Genomic DNA, 19,100 nt, shown 5'->3' on the forward strand with positions numbered 1-19,100 from the left:
GGATCTTAGCAGCTGTTACACACAGCTAATGTCATGTGATACCGAATGAAATTCACATGTTCTTATGATCACAGATGTTTCTTACAGCTAACGGCATTACTGCAAATTCTGGTCCAGTTTGGAAATAATTAGATGGAAAAATTCAAATACAAAATTGGCAGTAAGAGGAATTTTTTTCTTTTCATTTATTTTCAAACAGAACAAATATGTAGCCATCTTGGTTCAACTTGCACACGGAAAGGTCCAAATTAATTCAAATCATAGTTCGCCACACTGCATTACATTTTGCCAGATTCCTATTGGTTTAAACTGATCACGTGATACGATAGTGTTTATCTGCGGAGAGACACTATCTGGCCATTAGTGGTGGACAATAAGACAATAGAATGTTTATGTCTCGGAAAAATCGGTCTGATACATGTAGTTGTCGTCCCTTGGAAAGTAACATGCGTCAGAAATTAAAGTGTTTGTTTGTTAACCCGATGGCAAATAATTTTCTTAAAAATTGAGTTATATGTGGAAAGCAAAGATCTTAGTCAAAGGATTGCATCTATACCAATGAATTTGGGATGTAGCTGCGTTAAACTCCACTGAACGCTTTCTAGCTCAGCTACGTCCCTCAAATTTGGTTCAGACAAGAACCGTGATAAGGTCTATTTGGACATTACCAAACTAAGAACCAGTTTGCAAAAACAACAAATACTCATTCTCTTGCTTGGCTGGTATTCTGGGTTGAAAATATAATACACCACTTGAAAATTACATCCATTCTCTCAAAGATGCCTTAAGGCCTCCACAGACAAGGCACTTAGTTTTCGATAACTATTTGTTCTCGACAACTAAAATGTTAGACGAATGTTATCGACAACTAAAAAACCTGGTGTGTCATGAGTTGTCGACAACTAAACGCTAAATTTTTAGTCGTCGACAACTAAGCAGTTTCCCTATTCGAAAAGAGAAACTGCTTTAGCTGTCGCAAATGTAACTGTCATGACACATATTTGAACATGCGTATTGTGTTGTGAAAATGCCTAGTGAACGTTAGTTCCCAAGTTCTCGCTGATCTGACTTAGTGGTCGACAACTAACACTCTAATGTGTGGAATGCTTGCATCGGACACGATGAGTTGTCGACAACTAAATGTCTAGTCTGTGGAGACCCTTAAAAACGTAAATGATGCCTTAAAAAAGTAAATATGCCATACAACCGTGAGTGACAGAGACGGTTCAAACCAAAAATGAAGTACAAATAAAGCGCATCAAGATGATAAAATAATTGTAAAATGTTGAGGTCTCAATCTCATCTGTGTGAGCTACAGATAGATAAAAATTACTGGACGATGTTGAGCAAAATATCGTGATTTGTCAGTGGTGAGTAGATCAATTATCTACGAAGGCTGAAGCAAATAATTGATCTGCGCGACACTGACCAATCAGCTGGGAAGCGCCTCGCATGGGTACTCTCGTCCCGTTCGCCCTTTCCCTTTTGGGAACTATTATCTTCAATTTCTTCTTGTTTTTGTTTTCGTTTTTACTTTATTATATATCATTCCCAATAAAGTTTATTAAAATAAAAGATATTTTGCGATGACCGAGTTCAATAATTATTTTATCATTTAGTCACTAAGTTTGTTTTCATGTTTAAACCACTCTCTGACAACTCAGGTAAACGATGTGGTTACAAATACGCAGAATCTTCTTTGCAGTAAAACACATTTAGAGGGTACTACGTATGAGCAGACCATTATTTGTAGGCAGTTATTTGCAGGTCACGTGGTGGGCTCTTGGCCAATGAAAAGGAGGAAAAACTACATCGAATGATAATCGTGGATATTTTATCACCTGATCGAGCGCGGTCGCATAGCTATTTTCGATCGCATTACTACGAAAATTAAGGCTGGACGTCAGACTTAAGACCGATTATTTTAAGAGTTGATCATGAGCAGTTAATTCATCACTATTTGCTAACTATTCCCAATCTTAGCGAGGCGCGCTCCGTTATGTGTTCATAAGATATTTGCTCTGGAATCCATTTGTTTATATTAGTCATAATTCATAGTACATGCATATCTTTATCAAGTTAGTGAAAAAACTAGTCAACTTTCGCCAAAAAGAGGTGTTAGGATCTCAGAAAGAACAAAAGAAAAAAAACAAACAAAACAAAAAAAGAAACCAGTTGCAACCATTTTTGTCACTCTTCGCAAAACTGCATCCAAATATGAGACATTTTTGGCTTTTTTCGGAGCAATTTCTGAAACAGCTGGCATGATTAGCTGCAATAAGTAATGGTAATAGAACTGAGTGGAGTCCAATTCGGTCGGTTATCATAAGAGTGATAACAAATCGGACGACCGCGCAGCGGGAGTCCGATTTGTTTATCACGAGTATGATTACAGACCGAACTGGACGACACGAAGTCTTATTACCAATTAATCATAAAAATTGCAATTTCCGAGAAAAGAATAGCCAAGTTATGAAAGAAAGGGAAAATTTGCATTAAAATACCTATAAACGAGATGTAAACATTCTAAGGCCACCGCGCCTCCTACCGGCAATTAGGCGCCAAAAACACGACCGCAAGCGCACGCACGCATGCACGCAAGTAACTACAACTTTGAATGTGATTGGTTGATTTAAACTACAACTTTGAACGTGATTGGCTTATTGAACTGTCCGATAACAAACTGTCCAATAACAAACCTTCCGATAACAACTTGGCAAGTGAATTAGTGGAAAATAGGAGTTTTTTAAACCAATCACAATCGAGGAAATTGTAATTTTTATGATTAATAACAATAACGTGAAGAAAACTGATTGTTTCTATAGGCAACGCACTTAATTTAGAACCACTGAAGTGTTGAGGCTGCCAGAATGATGGAAGTGATTAGATTGTGAGAAAAAGATTTGGGCTCGAGGCCAGGGAGGTAATAAACAATCATTGGATGAGGTTTTCGTGAGGTCGAGCCTTGTAGGCGTACTGGGACTTTGATTGTTCCGGATATCACAAAAACCGAATCTAATAAGCGTTTTATTATATATTGAATGAAAAAGAAAATGGAAGTCTTGTTTTTGCTTCTTCACTGACGGCAAGCAACACAAAGCGCGGGAACTTGACATGATTAATCTTAGAAATCATGCACCGCGGTCATAGCTTGAGTATCCTTGACATGATTATTGTATAATCTACAGCTAGATGACGTCACTAGTGCTGATTTCGAAAATTCACTGGACGCTTTCGGCCAATCAGAAAAGAGATAGTGAGTTCAATGTATAATAATGGATTTAATCAGTCTTAAACCAAAATTATAATGAACAAATGCAATATTTATAGGAAGTGCTACCAATATGTAAAGTATTATCAATTATTTTTATTCGCTACTTTAGGGTGGATTGTCCGGTTGTGACAAAAATAACTTTCATTTCAGTTAGTTTCCACAAACGTTTCTCTAGCCGCAGCGGCTACAGTATCTTTTTCAGTGCAATCACTCACAGAGACAATTTCTTTTTTTGTCGCTTGATATTTACTTTTTATTTATCGAGAAATTATTCAAAGGCAATTATTCTTTTTCCCACTTAACGCTCAAATGTCCCCACATTCGGTGCAAACTCACCATAGTACTAAAATTTTCTTAGTGAATTTTGGATGATAGAATTTGATTGTACTCTGAGATCCAGCTTCGTAGTGTTATTCTGGAACAAACGGATCTATGTAAGGAAACTACGCGGTACTGAAAACATACAAATATATACAGAAAAATGTCGCCATAACTTACCTGATTAACCGATGAATGAGACTTGTTTGAACTGTCCTACATTGCTTCCAATCGAACTCCTAATCTGTTTTAAACCAGTGTATAATCAGAGCTTCATCGCCAGTCAGCATTTTATAGCCCGAAAATAATTTATGAAAATAAAGTAGCTCACAGATGTCGAGAGGTCACCAAGCGACCGCAAAACCTTGACGATCAACTGAAGCTTAAAACTTGCAACTGACTTTTGATTGATAGCCAGAATTTATTATTGCAGTGAAAGTAGTTGTTCCTCTATAAGAAGGACGCGATTGGTATGTTCAGAAACGCCAACTAAAAGAATTTTATTGAGAGATTTTATTTTTTATTCAACAGCTCTTAGAAATTTGTGTTTATTGAGAAAATATTTTGCAGATTCTCAGAATACACTTCAGTGAAGTGAAAGGGCGGTTGTCACGTTACACAAAAGATTGTATTCAATTGAGTGAATGAGGTGAAACTGGTGAATTAAAATAAAAATAACGCAAGAAACGATAATACCATTAAAATGCCGTAAATGCCAGGAATAGAGATCTTTAGAACATAGCAAGTGTATCTGCACGGTTTAAATCAACAGCACGAGCGTGCATCATAGTTCAACAGACGCACACCCCCAGCGTGCACTAAAAAATGAATGCTGTAAATCACCACTCTAATCAGAGTTCGTTTCTCCAACTCGAGGCGGGGAAAAATACTTGTTTATTACAAAAGTGGTGACTGACGGTGAAGATCTTTCGTTGGAGATTTTCTAGCACCACTCTAAGTATTAACAAACACAAACAACGGGGCGGAGAGAGACGGTTTATCTGTACTGCCCATAAAAGTGAGTATAATTTCACCACCGTAAACAAAAGCTGTTTCTGGTTTGCGATCGCTTTCCCTTTGTTAAAACAGAACTGGTTCATGCTCTAAGTTGTGCGAGTCCAAATAGCGCAGAATAGCACGCGAAGAGCTAGAGTTGCTCTCTGCTACGCCTCTGACAACTCTTGCGCTTCTCGCGTGCACTTCATCGTAACTCCATAGACGCACGCCATACATGCATATGCATGCGATTAAATCAAAGCCGCCATCATAAAATGAACTTTCCATCACAATTGCAAAGTAAAATTCAAGCGAGATTATTTCGTGAGTAACATGTTAAGTAGATTGTCGACATTTAATATTAGTTAACAAGCAATTTGAAGAAGTTGCGTAGGCCTCACTGACCCCAAGGCGTCATTTGCCAGTTTTGGAAAAATTGCGCAACCGTGGTTATACTCTATCTTAAGTGGTTATTATTTACATGTACGTCAACCAACGTATTTCTTTTGTTGACAATGCAGATGATTGGTTATGCGAGGTACGAACAAAGTATGATTGCAATTAACTTTTTTCATATTTTTATTATTCATATTTGCTGTACGTTTTGGATAATATTTCTTTTTTTCAAAGAGCCTTTCAACTAAACAACCTCTGTAGGGTTGTTGGTGCAAAACAATCTGAATATCCTTCAGCTCTTTTCTAAAAAGAACGTTTGTTTTCGGATACCGTCAGTGAGAATTAGATTTTTAAGTCGATTGAACTGCCTAATGAGTGAGATGTCAAATATACACGTTTATTGCAGAACTTTGTTTATGCGGCACGGAGATCTCTGATAAACAATAAGTAACAACGTAACAACTAAGAATAGACCTGAAAACTAAAAGGTCCCTGGCTGCTGGATCGTAGAGCCCGAGCTGCTTAAAAAAGGTACTGCAATTTAAACACCATCTGGTAGATAACCTCCATTTATCTACACTTAGCAAAATTTCTTTTTAAATTTAATTACATTTCTTACGATACCAAAATTGCAATAAAATTTAATTGAACTGTATTCAAAGTTAAGCAAGTTATACACTTATACACTGCCTGCATACAAAACAGAAACAAAATTGACCTCAATCCTACTAAATGGCGGTATATGTTTGTTCGTGTTATGAATACTCTACTCGATAGACTAAATTATAAATACTCTACTCAAAAAAGCAAAGAGATTGGAAACAGCTCTTAGCGCGCTAAAATTATTTCAGCGGATAATTGAATGGCGTCAGTTAGTGAATTGGATTACTCTCTAAACAAAATGCCAAAACAAGTAAATTGCTCTGTTCACAGAACTAAGTAAAAGTGTTCGTCGTGAAAAGCATAATGGTAATTTCGTCTTTTTTCTGATTCTGTTTCGGCGTTTCTCAAATTGATCCCAGTAGGGCTTGCGTGATTAAGCTCCTGTTCTGAGGCGATGTCTCAGTTTACAGTTGTTGTAAAATGTTTTTCACGTCCTGTTTTGGGCGAGACCACGTGATGGCCTCTCCTTGCTTGATTGATATTTCACCTTCGCCATACCTGCTTCCTAGAATGGCTAACTCTTTGAGGCTAAGCGAACCTGAAAAAGTGACAACGTTAAAAGTATTCATTAGCTATTTATTTAGCAAATATGAAGTCAATATTTTACTTGGTCGTACACTTAGCTATGGTAAGGTGCGAGCCATAGACTTGATAAGCAGAGTCTACAGGACGCAGCGGTTAGTTTAAAACGAAATAACAAAGCAAAAATGTATATAAACTATGTTACGTTTATTCGAAATATGTTTCCTTTGTTGCAGTGGCATGCCTGTAAACTAGCTAAGCTTAGTGCTTGTATAGGTAAGTGCATAACCACTACAAATAAGATTAACATTTCTTTTCACATTTGGGAATAAATATTTAACTAAACTAACTAAGACTATATAACTGCTATGAAATATCTAAAAATGCATGAGAATTATCATATGGCTTGTGTTTGTAGTTGACATAACGCTCTGATGGACTAATTCTATAGCATTATTCTTCCGGGCCGGCAGAAACAAACCAAAAGGCCATATAGTAAACAACTTATTAACCTCGACTGTTCGGTTAATAAGTTGTTAATATGGACTTATCGACCGGGTCGTCGGGATAGTATTTGGCAGTGCGGTATTTTAAAACAATGTCGAAATGAACGCGCTAATTCAGTAAAACATTTTGTCACCTGATTTGACAGTGAATGTAAACATTTCTTCTTCTTCATTATCATCTTCTTCCCTGTCGTTTCCCTTCACGTATGCTCCCTCAATGGTCCCCAACGCTTTGGGCGTAAAAAATGGCAAATTAAATGGTATTGGGAACTTGGGCCAGAAAGTCAGAGTTGCATTGGGAGCGAAGTACTGTTGTCCTGACAGGGCGAGCGGGATGTGCCATAGTACCAGATGGAAGGAGTAATGAGAAGTGGCCCACGGGAGCCCGTCCAGTCCGTAACCATTACTGGAAATGAGCCCATGAACGTTCCATTGATCATTTAAAGTGGACCGCCAGTGATCGAGTGATTTCTTTGCTCGGTTCAAAGCAATTATGGGATCCGTGTCTGTAAGAACACAACAACAACAATTACAATTTAAGCAATTACACTTAAAAAGCTTTCTCTCTTTAATCCTTTAAGCGCTGATACCAACATTTAAATTTCCTCCACTGCTCTGCTTTCATTTCGTATAGCACTAGGTGACAAATCTTTACCTTTTAATCTTTGACGTTGACGTACAAATTCTCCTTACTGGTTCCCCTATATTTTTGTGTTGCTGGTTGAGACAAATATCGAGAAATCCTCCCTCAGTGATCAGTATGGCTACTCTTAAGACTCAGGACTTATGAATAATACGTAAAGATCAATAAGTCTATACTCGTATAAACAATACAGGAAAGGATTAACATCAAAAGGTTTCCTCCTCACCTAAATGCAGCATAAGAGAGGACCAGTCAGCATCTGCTCCCATCCAAACAGAATTATGCTTCGTTATGTTCTCCAACGACTTACATCCGGGAATGTGCCGACTTAAAATGATTGACGTATCCTCAGGAGTGATTTCTACCTCTCCCGTGTTCAAGACCTTGAGCCCAAAAGGAGAATCGTTCCTTTCAATCTCGCGCAACAAATGCTCTTTCAATTTACTGCGAGGGACTAAATCTCCCAGACCAAGACTATAAGCCCAAACTTGCCCATATAAGGAGTCAGACATGATCCACTCTGGTGAACCGTATTCCATGTCCCACCAGGCATGATAATACTGCTTTGCATTGTCCCACAGCTCGATATCGACTCGTTTCTGCGCGTGGTTAAATGATTGACGGACGGTCGATACAAACTTGGTATCATTGGTTATCGTCCCCAGCTCTTGCGCGGCACGAAGAGCCAATAGGTAAACAAAGGAATTATAAGCATCGTGGTCAAATTTATCCAGCGCTACGATGTCGTATGTGCTAACTTTTCTAAAGGGAAGTCCAGTGCCTAAAAGTAAAGAGGATTATTGCCTTAGTAGAAACAGGCGGTAATGTTTCTCAGTCTTTCAGCCAAACATGATTGTGCAGAAGACACAGCATAGAGTATTGTTCGCGATGCAATTTATAAATATTATAGCATATAAAAGAAGATGGCTAACCTTTCGTGGAATCTACCATGACCCACGCAACCGCTCGTTTTGCAGCCGGCCAAAGTCGATCGAGGGTAGCTTGGTCACCAGTCCACTGATAGTAGTGATAAAGTCCTACCACGAACATGGCTGTAGTGTCCGCCATAACTCGGCCACCTGCGTAATCTACCGGACAGAACATATTGAATCCAAAATCAACAAACTTATTATTAAGAATAAATTAAGGACCCTGGGCCAAGTTCCCGAGTTTTCCCGAGATCGGGATTGAGTTAATTCAAGATAAGCTGTAAGTTTAATTCAGCCCGTTCATAGACTTTTATTTTCTCTTTGCTCTGTTGAGGGCAAGTTCAAAATAAAAAGTGCACAGGATTGAAAGTGGTGAACACAACAAGGTGAAGTGAGTGACGCTCCTCGTACACATAAGAAAAAAAAAAAAAACAGTAACGGCTGTGAACAGACAAGATAGAATTCAATGTCATGATTATTTTCGATGTTTTTGCTAATATCAAAACTTTCGGTTTGTGCTCATGTTAAGATTTGTTTCCATAACTTTCAGAATACCATGACTTTCAGAATACATGTGATCCCATGTACCTGTAAATACATAACATTAGCAATCAGCGTTCGTCTCATTTTATCATTATACCACGGTAACCGGATCGTTCAATATCATCAAAGAATCTCTTTTAAAGATTAAACTAATTTATTTATTTATTTATTTACTAACGAATTGAATAGATCAGCGCGTGATGAATTCACCACGAAGAAGCAAAATCCTTAACAGGCTTCCAGTCCCCTGACTGGCATCTCTGTTGATTACTCCATACATAACCGCTATGTTAATTTTTTCACGTGACACATGAACACAAAAACAATATTCTTACCCAGCTTCCCTGTCGGTCCTAGACAACCAGATGTGAGTGCTTCCTGTAGCATACCGCTGGAATACTGATTGTCGGCCCAAGATATCAACAGATCTCTTACAAGTTCTAAGCAAATAATATAACAGCAAAATTATTACCACTGTGGTCAAGTATGTCGTTCTTGAAAATGAGGCTAACAACGCATAAGCGTTACCAATACGATAATATAAGAAAATAGGAGAAAAAAGTAGAATTCTCTCTCACTTCGATAAAACAATTCAGTGACCTTCCTAAGGGTTTAAGGGTACACGTTCTGGGGCGAATTCAAAATTGTTGTAGTTGTGCAAAATGTAAGCAAATTAAAAACAAAGCCTTGAGAATGAGAATGAATGGACCATATTCGTATACTCGGTATTGGACTGGAACTAGCTTGCAGTTGAGGCTAATGCGGGGAGTCTTTTCAAATGCAAATGAATGATATTCCTCTCCATGAGCCTCCAGTGCAAGCTAGTTCCAGTCCAATACCGAGAACACGAATATGGACTGCTGTCAATGAATATAGACAAAGTTAGTTAGTTATGCTGCGTTCGTAGGCGGGTAAAATACATGTACACGTAATGGATTATCGACTTACAAGTTTACAAGATTAGTTGAAGTCGATATAGAGACAACTTTTGAGAAGCTGAAGCTTTGAGCGCTAGCCCTAACGTAAAGTAATATAAAGACACCTTGACCCATCTACTCACATAACCAACATTGTGAACTTTGTAATTTGCAGTCGTTCTTTTGGAAAAGGAATAAAACAAAATTGTCTGCATTTCCAGGATAAAACAAATGATAGCTAAACATTACTTGACATACCAGGAAAGAAAAGCGTGGAAGGAATGATTCTCTGCATGTCATTTTGAATGGTGTCGATATCATTGCAGTCAAAGGCCTCCCACTGACGCCATCTTCCATCTTCTGCCCAGAACCCAGACCTCCAGAAACTCATACTGTTAACAAGCAAGTCCTTCAGCCAATCAGGAAGCTGGTTGACTTTGTTTTCTTCCGGACTATTGGGTACATGCTTGACTTTGTCGTTGATCGGTGCCTTTTTCACCGGCTCAGACCCGACGATCGGTTCATGCCACGACTGAATATCGATTACCGATTGAACCAAATCATTGCGCATGTGCTTAGCGACATCCTGACTGGATTTGAACATGGTGGAGTACAGATTGCCAACATGGACTTTGGCCACATCACGGTGAGGATAATACCACGACATGATTAACGTCAGGGATTTTTTCTCGCCAGGTTGAAGTTGTGTCTTCACAGATGCGGCGCCATACAGGCCAGTTTTATTTAGTGACTTAGGAACTCCAATTTCTCCTAAGAGTTAAAACGAAAATAATTCATGATAGCCTGGATGACAAAAGTAAGAAGCTTGAAAATGAAACTAAGAAACCGGTTAGAGACGACATTAATTCCCTCGTTTGAACTTGAGTTAGGAAGAATGGCTCAGTGCACTAGTCCAGTACTAAGATAGCGGCCCAATTTTTTAAAAGAAAAATATAAACCATTTAATTAGAGCTTGAAAGGTACGGTAAATAATTTTCTGTTCTGTCGAAAATACAAGATTGCTTAAAACGAAATGGGTGTTTCTGTTTTTATTTACAGTTCAAACTGAATTTACTTTCAGTTTCTTTTCCTTCCTGGAATAATCTGCATTACGTGTACTTGCCAGTGTTAGAGAAGTTCGCCCAGATTTCACGAAAGTCGTCCGCTACTGCAAAAGATCCCAAGCGGTCATCATTGTCTACTGCATACAATGTCGCACTTCCACTCTGGGGGAAAAAGCCAGGCCTGTGACATGTCAACATGGAGTCTTGAACGTTCCATTCTCCCTTAAGGCCTGATACAATGCCGGTGGCCCAGGCGTGAAGTGGCATTTTGTCCTTCAACAGGCACGAGGTGGGCCCATTGGTTGTCCATGACATACATTTGGGCATCTTAGAACACGCATGCGCGCAATCTGAGGGTTTAATCATCCTGTCAAGAAAGTAATACATATTGAAAATAACTTTCAGGTATGTCAATGGATGAACTAAAAATAGCAGAATAGCAGAAAACGATTTTCCGAGGTAGCTCATTCATTTTTTTATGGTGTATAAGCTAGTCTGGAAAAGTTATCCATTCATTATAAAGGAGATGAACGAATTTCATAGTTTTTTTTTTTTTTGGAAATCTTAGTTTTAGTTTTATTGGCTAAGTTAGTTAGTTTATTTACAGTAATGATTGTAAGGTGCATTTGAATACTTATGTTTATTTATTTATTGCATGACTTAAAAAATTACTTTATTGCGATTATCTGATAGTAGGCGATAACATAATAATTGAGTAATCGTATGAAAACCTGATTAATCAAGAATTTATACTCTCGTGATATGTGAAAGTTCCTGAGTTTCTCAAATATCTCTCTTAGTGTAAATCCTTAATTGGACTCGCATTCATACGATTATCTACACTAATTTTAGCGCTATACAAATTAATCTTATTAATTCATTTTGCTTGCTGAATAATGAGATATGCTTTTATTGAAGTGTCCATAGGAGACATAGCTCAGGGTTTAAGATTTTACCAAACTCGACATTTTTTCAAGCTCTCTGAAGTTACGCTTATACTTGAGATGTCACGTTTACGCTAATAATCTAACAGTGACACACCTAGTGAATACAACTTCGCCGTAATTATCGCCCACTCTGATGGTGTCTTCTTGCTGCCCGAGAGGTAAGTTGAACATGAACGATACATCCAGAGGTTTATTAGCTTTATTGCGCATGCCCAAAGTAAAGGCAACTGCGGGGACCGCGGACTTAAAACGATCTCTTACGTGGAATGATGGGAAGGCATACAGACTCATGTCAATATTTTCTGTAATGGAACCACCTGTGAATTAACCAAATGAAAAGAAAAGATTTACAAGTAACATTAAAACTACGATTTTGAGTTGCCTTATGGTGTGTTCTAGCAGAAAGCATTTACCACCCACAGGGCCAATTGGAACATAACTGGCCATGGGCGTGGGGAAACATGGCCGAAGTAATGGATGTGGTCTGTATCCGGACAATTCCATCAGGGTCCTTCAGATAATTTATTTTAACCCACATTTATATCAGGCAAAACCAAATAAAAGTGTTTACATTCGGTCAGAGCAAACCTTTATGTTGCAGTGAGCCGACTGACACAAGAAGCAAAAACAACTTGTCGCGTTTTGTTCATGATTGCGCTTTTCAAAAAGGAGTTATAATTGTGATACATTCAGCACAGGTGGATAAAACATGAATAAGAAAAAAGCCCAGTTTATTATGTGCTTATAATAGACGCAAGTCAGATTAAAAGATTGTTTATGTAAATAAGGCAAACTATTTGCTTACCAGGAGTCAGTTTACTGACAGGGAATGACCCGGAATATGACAGACTCTCTACACCGGGGTACCCATGTGGGGCATGTATTCTCAATAGCGCTGCCTCGCTCTTATTTTTGTCTGGTTCTGCTACTCTTACACCAAAAACAGCAAGGTTCAGGGCTCCCTTGTTGAGTTTTGCCGAGCCCCCAGGGGACTGGTTTTCAATTGTCCATTCATGTATCGTCCCGTCCGCGCGTAGTTCAAATGAACCAGTGCCCAGCCCTCCGAGAGGCACAGCCGAACGCATGCCGGAGGGTGGATGTTTGGTACTCTCACGGTGCACTATCCCGGATGTACAGTGTTCTGAATCTCGGATTGGTGTTGGTATGGCACTCTTAAGCCAGCAGCAGAAAGAACCTGTAACAGAGTGAAACCTTTTGATCAAATCAATGTCTTGCGAACTCTACGCACCAACACTTTTAATTATTCATGATTGAAAAACGTTACGCTGGTTGAAACATGTAAAAATGTTAGTAAAATTCTTTTTGTAAAAGTCCCAACGTTTCGGCTAAAACTTCAGCCTTCATCAGGGGAAAGTGACAAGGAATTTGTTGAAAAGGCACGTTCTTATACTATGCAAATCGGTAAATCGGAGCTAATTATGTTCTGTCCCTTAGGGCTCAATTATCAAGATTTTATGAACGTTTTATGGAACCTAGCGTCAGCATTGTGGTTACTTGAAACCTGGAAGAAAACTACTCAAACTTAACGAAGAGTGTAGCATTTGACAACAATAATAACTTCTTACATTGTGCCCATGCTTGAAACTGCAAGCAAAGATTAAATTTCATTATTAAATTATTGGAATGAAACTAAGACTCAAATAAAGAGTACCGCTGACCTTTAGGACAGTTGGCAGTGTCTGCCTGCTGGAATCTTAGTGTCCAGGCCTGGCAGCGTGGCTCTTGGCAGCAATATTTCTCACAGATGTTAGCATTGTTTGTCATGGTACTTCCTTTTATGGACATGACTCGGAAGCTCAAGAACACGTCTCCTCGCAGATCTGTGCTGTTCATCCGCACAGAGGAGTTACACGTGTGATAGTTCTTCGGCATCTCGTACAAGTATGAATATGGAGAGAATAAGTCATTGTTCCAAGAGGCACGAGTCTAAGGAAAAGACAAAAATCGTACTTGGAATGGTGACCTGGGTAAAATTTAATAAATGAAGAGGAGTTTTCAAGTGCGTAAGTTAAATACTCGGCAATTAAAATTTCTGAGTTCCCAGTGGTAGTAGAAACCATGACTTACCAGACCGGTTTGACTCTCCAAGCCCTGGACTGGTGATAAGTATGTTTCAATCAGATTACAAGTTAAAGGCAACAAAGAAACATGTCAGAGAGTCAGTGAGCATTACTGTTCTTTAAAGTAACTCCGCGAGGTCTTGGTGTAATATGTACAGGCAAATTAAAATCATAAGAAAGTTTGGAAGTTTCCTTCGACTTCTACATAAATTTGATTTAAGTTAGACGGTACCTTACCAAGTTCAACTTCCATTTTCCTAGAAACAAGAACATCTTTCACGTGCGAGTTCTATCTTTCATTGTTGTTTTGCGTCGAACAGCTAGGAAATACACGAATATCGATAATCTCCCGGCAGATCCAGTAGCGAATGAACGCCGTTGATGAATAAGACTTCTTTGCTTTGCATTGTGGTTCGCGCTGAGTAAATGCAACCTGAAGGCAATGACTTTTACATTGGGGATCAGATTTTCTTACCTTAGACACATTATATTCCTCCACGTAGAGCCCACACTGTTTGAGATACACAAACCTACTCTCCTTATATACAGTTGAAGGTCCGTTCAAGAATTTCAGTTTCTCCAGTTCCGTTAACAATTTATCTTTCTTAGCTTGTTGGCCAGCTGAAACAGAAAAAAGGAATTAAAACAACTGTCAATTTCATGCTAGCGTACAAGGTTCTCAATTACTGGAACTTTGATTTGCTGTGGGAATAGCTTTCCTACTGAGAGCGGGTAAAAAAAAATCAAAGTAACTCACTAATCTAACCGACAATGACACGCTTATGATTAGATGATTACGGGCACAGCAGTTCAACTATTCTTGAGAACTTTCTATGCGATAAGCCGCTAGTATGATTTCTGCTGTCTAGTCCAGTTATTGTGTTAAAAACGACACAACCTAGCTGATAAACTGAACACGTCTCACTTGCCTTTTCGAGATTCGTTTTCCGTTTCTGATTGGTCATCCTTCTCTTGGTCTTTCTCAAAATGTTCTTGTTTTCCTTTTTGTTTAGTTTGGATTCCCTGTCTTTCAAGTTGTGCCATTCTGTTCAAAATCAACTCCTCCAACTTCTTCCCTATTTCTAGCTGAGTCTTATCAAATGGCTCTTGATTGTCTAAGACGATCTTTTCACTTTGAGTTTTATCTGGCGCACTGATCGCCTCATGCTCTTGTTCAGTTTCTTTACTCGCGGTATCATTGACTGAGTTCTCCGCCGCAGTATCTTCCTTATCTGATTTCGACTCAAGGAGCTTTTCTACTTTAGAATTCTCGTTATTGATCGTTTTATTAACCTTTTTGCCAGTCGGAGTGAACTCTTTCATCTCTTCTCCGAGAATAGCAAGTTTATCGCCGTTTCCCTTTCTATTCCCGTGGGTTTTTTTCACATACTTCCCGCTCGGTTTGCTGGGTGACTTTCCCATACCCATACCCCAAGGTTTTAGACTTTTCAAATCCTTGTTGTACTCGTATTTTCTTGCTTTCTGAAGTCTATACAATTTCTCTTCGGTGGCATTATACCCTGCCGTAGTTGATTTTACTCTGCTCTTACGGCTTTTATTGCTGTGATGTTGCTTAGGAGTTTTGTCGCTATCACTTGACGATTTTTCCTTCTTTCGCAATTCAAAATCAATAAACGCCGATCCAGTTTCGTGCTTGCTGACAACATTATAAATCGTTTTCACTTTTTGTTCTTCTTCCTTTCCTTTTGGCCCCCTAGCTACCATGTCTAAATCTTTTTTAGGCGCCGCATATCTCCATACTTTGTGCAAGTTATGTTCAACTTCTCTCAAAAGTTCGGTGTTCACTTCCCCAGAACCACTGGCTCTGGCACCAGACATCTCTGAAAAATCAGCAAATCCACTGCCTTCCCCAGAAATATCATCATCACCTGATATCACATGTACCCTCTCTTCGTTTTCTCGAAAGAGAGCAGATCCCATTTGATATACATCATCTTCACCGCTTCCACTTTCATCTGAGAGATCATCCCCCATGTTTAACCCACTCGCAGTTTCACCAGGTACAGACTCCTTGGGTTCTGTTCTGCCAGATTCGTGTTTTATCACCAAGTTATAAATCTCCTGTAATTTTTGTTCTTCTTCTTTACCTTTCGGTCTCTTGGAAATCATATCAAGGTTTTTACCGGAAGAGGCATAGCGCCACACTTTGTGTAGATTGCGCTGAACTTCGCGCATAATAGTCTTGTTTATTTTTCCAGACCGTTCTGAACGTTCATCTTGAATTTCGTCCGAGAATAAAACATTAGCATCACTAGCTCCTGAAGAACTAGAACCCACAAACGTATCTTCGTCTTCCTGTAAATTTCCCGAACCGGAATCGTCTGAATCAGGTTCAAATTCCTCTATATCACTCGGGTTAACCACAGACGCCATCTTCGTTCGTTTCACTGCAGTTACGCTATGTGTTTGAGTCTGAATGATGTCATCAGTCACGTCATCATCCTGCTCGGCACTTGATTCAATTAGACCTCCTTCCCAGTCTCCCTCGCTCGGTGGCTCCTCCATTTTGAATTTCATACTTTCAGAGTTGCGTTCGTAATAATTGCCGCTAAACAAAACGTTTTCCTTATCGTCATCAGCATTGTTGGTGTCGACTTTGATTTTGATGGCACCCGAGCCGTCTTCATCTTCAATTTCCTCTAGAGAGCGTATTATTCTCTTGGATTTTAAGGTAGCGGGTTCGTGAGAAGCACTGTAGGAAGCTAACGACTTTGTAATATTGACAGAGCCAGGATCACTCGGCGACAAGTGAAGCATATCACTGACTTCTCTCCGGTTGGGTTCAACTGATGAGAAGAGTATAGGATTATATTAATGTCTCCTAATTGGATTTTCTCTCTTCTGCGTCTTCCCAAGCGCAAACAGTGTCACGTAAATAAATAAATACACTGGGAGATGCCCCTCTAGCATAACGCCTGGTATATAGTTTATAACCGAGTGCATGAACCTCGAAATAATGATGTGAAACGCAGCAATCAATCATTTGAGGAACGACATCAACTGGCGCATGTCAAAACGGACGGCAAAGACGGTCGCCAAATGAGTAGGCAAGGTGAGCAGGCGAGGGAGGAACGACAGAGTGTTATTCCTCATTTACTTGATTGTCTGCCAGAAATGACTATACTATTCCTTATGTTGCGGCGAGTTTGTGATGCTGACGTTTTGAGCGTTATTCCTTCGTCAGAGCAAAGTAGTTGTTCTTGTTTAGACCAAGGGCTAACGATCGAAAAGTCAGCTTCACAAACTTTCGCCACGACAGTTCATTTCTTTTAGTTTGGTAGATAGTTTAGTGTTTCATTTGCCCGCCGACACAGGAGTCCAACAGGTTCTTTACAGATAAATAGCTTTGGTAAGTCGTATGTTGCATAACTGTAGTAAAACTTCACGGTCTGTATTTTAGTGCTTTGCCCACCTTCATCTTCTGCGTTTTCTCTGGACGCGATGTACAGCAATCTCATGCCCTTGTGATAGCTTGGTAACCTCACAGGCTTGCACAGTTCTCGGTTCACGCAAGTCACTGAGTAGCAGTGCTCACCAACCCAAGCAACCAGGTCACATGAACTTTGATCGCAACACCGCTGGACGCACAGCTCAGTGTCATCAGGCGGACCCAGTCTTGTAAACTGTCCAGCTTGAAGTCCTCCTTGGAGTCGTGCGTTTGTAAATGTGTAACTTTTCGGGCAGTTGAAACGTTGAAACGTGAACTGACCTAAGTCGCAGAAAATTACTGCAAGAAATGGAATGAGGATATTGTTTTGAAGCAAAGGCATTCTAACTCTACGTAACAATTGGATCATGAGCTACAACAACAGCAATAACAACAACAACAACAACCGCTTTATTTTGCTTAATACATAGAATATCAAATAGCAAAAAAAGAAATTAAACTTGAATAAGCGCGAGATTTCTATCGCGTGATAGTTAAGAGCACAGCCTGAGTCAACTATCACGCATAGAAATCAAGAGCGAATAATCTAATTGTTTAGTATAAATCTACTAGTTTTTCAAAACGCTATGTAAATTCTCTTCACAGACACCTCGAAAACGCAAAGAAGCGACGTCATTTTGTTGACAGCCGCACACTGTTAGGTTACTCACCATCTAGAACAAAATTAAATAGATAGTGAGTAGCGTAGCCAATCAGAGAACGGCGTAGAACGTTAGTAGATTTATATTAAAAGTAACTAGAAAGGACATGGTCTCTATTGCAAGTGCAGAAGAGGCTTCTAACCATGCACCCGCTTAGATTGATATACTTGAGTTAAACTGCGTATTTTTTATAGAGTTCAACTTTGGGATAAGGCATAAAAACTCCAAACGTGAAGTAATCATGTCACAGACATCTAGACAGGTGAATAGATGTATAGTCTTTGTTGATACTCACTAGAGTTTAACGACCTTTGACAACTGATTTGATCGGATGACTTGTTAGAAGTGTGGAATATTTTAGCGTTGTAAACTATCTTATTTTATTTCATTTTATTATCAAGGGTAGATTTAGCAGTGAAACTCTAATGCACTGTTTCTAGCATTCTGTAAGATGGCCGTGACAAAATGAAGAATTTGTTGACCATAAGTTACCGCGATTGAAATTAAACTGCACTCGGGACTAAATAAAACAGACGATACAGGAATTATAGAAGTAAAATTATATATCTTGTATCGAGTATAACCAAATCCCGGCACACACAGCAGGTTCCCCAAAACAAAGCGACTTGTACTTCATGGCTTTAAAATAAACTGTGGGCCATGTTAACTTCTTGCAGGAGTCATTACATTTAATGTTGTTTAGCAGGAAATGGCCTAAAAGTATAAAACAATTTTACTCACCCGGCAAAAGTGATAACGTTAACATAACCAGCGAAATATTTCTTGGTGGGCTCCACATCTTAAATTGTTGATCTACGAAAACCACACCTTAAACTTACAAGTCTGTTTTTAAATAGATTCTTTTCTGCACTAAGCGCGGTTGAGGCTGCTCCCTCGTAGTAAGGCTGAAAGGAAGGCAAAAATACGTTCTCCTAAAGGTCAATAGGCCACGTGATTCCTTTGTTGCTTTGCAATCAGCGTTGTTTTAAGAACAAAGTGAAATCTGTGTTACGAAAACCTCATTATCAGCACTGATTCACCATACAATTTATCCCGTCGAGAAAATGTCAGTTATTTTTTCCCGAAGGAGTAAGTTATTGGCCGACATTTCATGGCGAGACAAAGTTCACGGCAACGAGAAATCAAAGATGCGAACAATAGTTCAAAAATTCATGTCTTTACTGAGGCAGG

At 39.2% G+C, this 19,100-nt stretch overlaps 2 protein-coding genes across 3 annotated transcripts in view; both read right to left on the reverse strand.

The window, feature by feature from the left end:
• LOC110051702 (voltage-dependent L-type calcium channel subunit alpha-1D-like) overlaps positions 1-3,927 on the reverse strand; it is a 43,777-nt gene extending 39,850 nt beyond the window's left edge. The window contains exon 1 of the mRNA XM_089277182.1: positions 3,773-3,927. The gene's annotated coding sequence lies outside the window, so the exon portion shown is untranslated. The remainder of the gene's footprint in view (positions 1-3,772) is intronic.
• Positions 3,928-5,149: 1,222 nt separating this feature from the next.
• On the reverse strand, positions 5,150-19,089 carry LOC110051776 (uncharacterized). 2 transcript variants are annotated; one of them, XM_089277338.1, is made up of 14 exons: positions 18,651-19,089; positions 17,233-17,547; positions 14,729-16,606; positions 14,275-14,420; positions 13,398-13,665; positions 12,524-12,913; positions 11,813-12,035; positions 10,831-11,138; positions 9,966-10,478; positions 9,126-9,230; positions 8,251-8,406; positions 7,545-8,099; positions 6,810-7,181; positions 5,150-6,185 (listed from the first exon to the last, which is right to left on the reverse strand). In XM_089277338.1, exons 1-14 carry the CDS (start codon positions 18,706-18,708, stop codon positions 6,052-6,054), a joined length of 5,421 nt encoding a protein of 1,806 aa, XP_089133464.1. In that variant the 5' UTR covers positions 18,709-19,089; the 3' UTR covers positions 5,150-6,051. The 2 variants fall into 2 exon arrangements, with proteins under 2 accessions (XP_089133464.1, XP_020613507.2); XM_020757848.2 differs by lacking the exon at positions 18,651-19,089 and having other exon boundaries at positions 17,233-17,751.
• Positions 19,090-19,100: the final 11 nt, after the last annotated feature.

This window comes from Orbicella faveolata, unplaced genomic scaffold (genome assembly GCF_042242905.1).
Source record: "Orbicella faveolata isolate gen_17 unplaced genomic scaffold, um_ofav_v1 contig_46, whole genome shotgun sequence".
In the NCBI taxonomy this organism is placed as follows: domain Eukaryota; kingdom Metazoa; phylum Cnidaria; class Anthozoa; order Scleractinia; family Merulinidae; genus Orbicella; species Orbicella faveolata.

Bases quoted from the DNA above. Each gene is read 5' to 3' on its own strand.
- LOC110051776 (XM_020757848.2), bottom strand. From the start codon at position 17,617: ATGATCCAATTGTTACGTAGAGTTAGAATGCCTTTGCTTCAAAACAAT. The intron at 13,666-14,274 runs GTAAGAAAATCT...TCTTTTCCTTAG, and splicing joins AGGAATATAATGTGTCTAAG to ACTCGTGCCTCTTGGAACAA. The intron at 8,100-8,250 runs GTTAGCCATCTT...CTTTACTTTTAG, and splicing joins CATGGTAGATTCCACGAAAG to GCACTGGACTTCCCTTTAGA.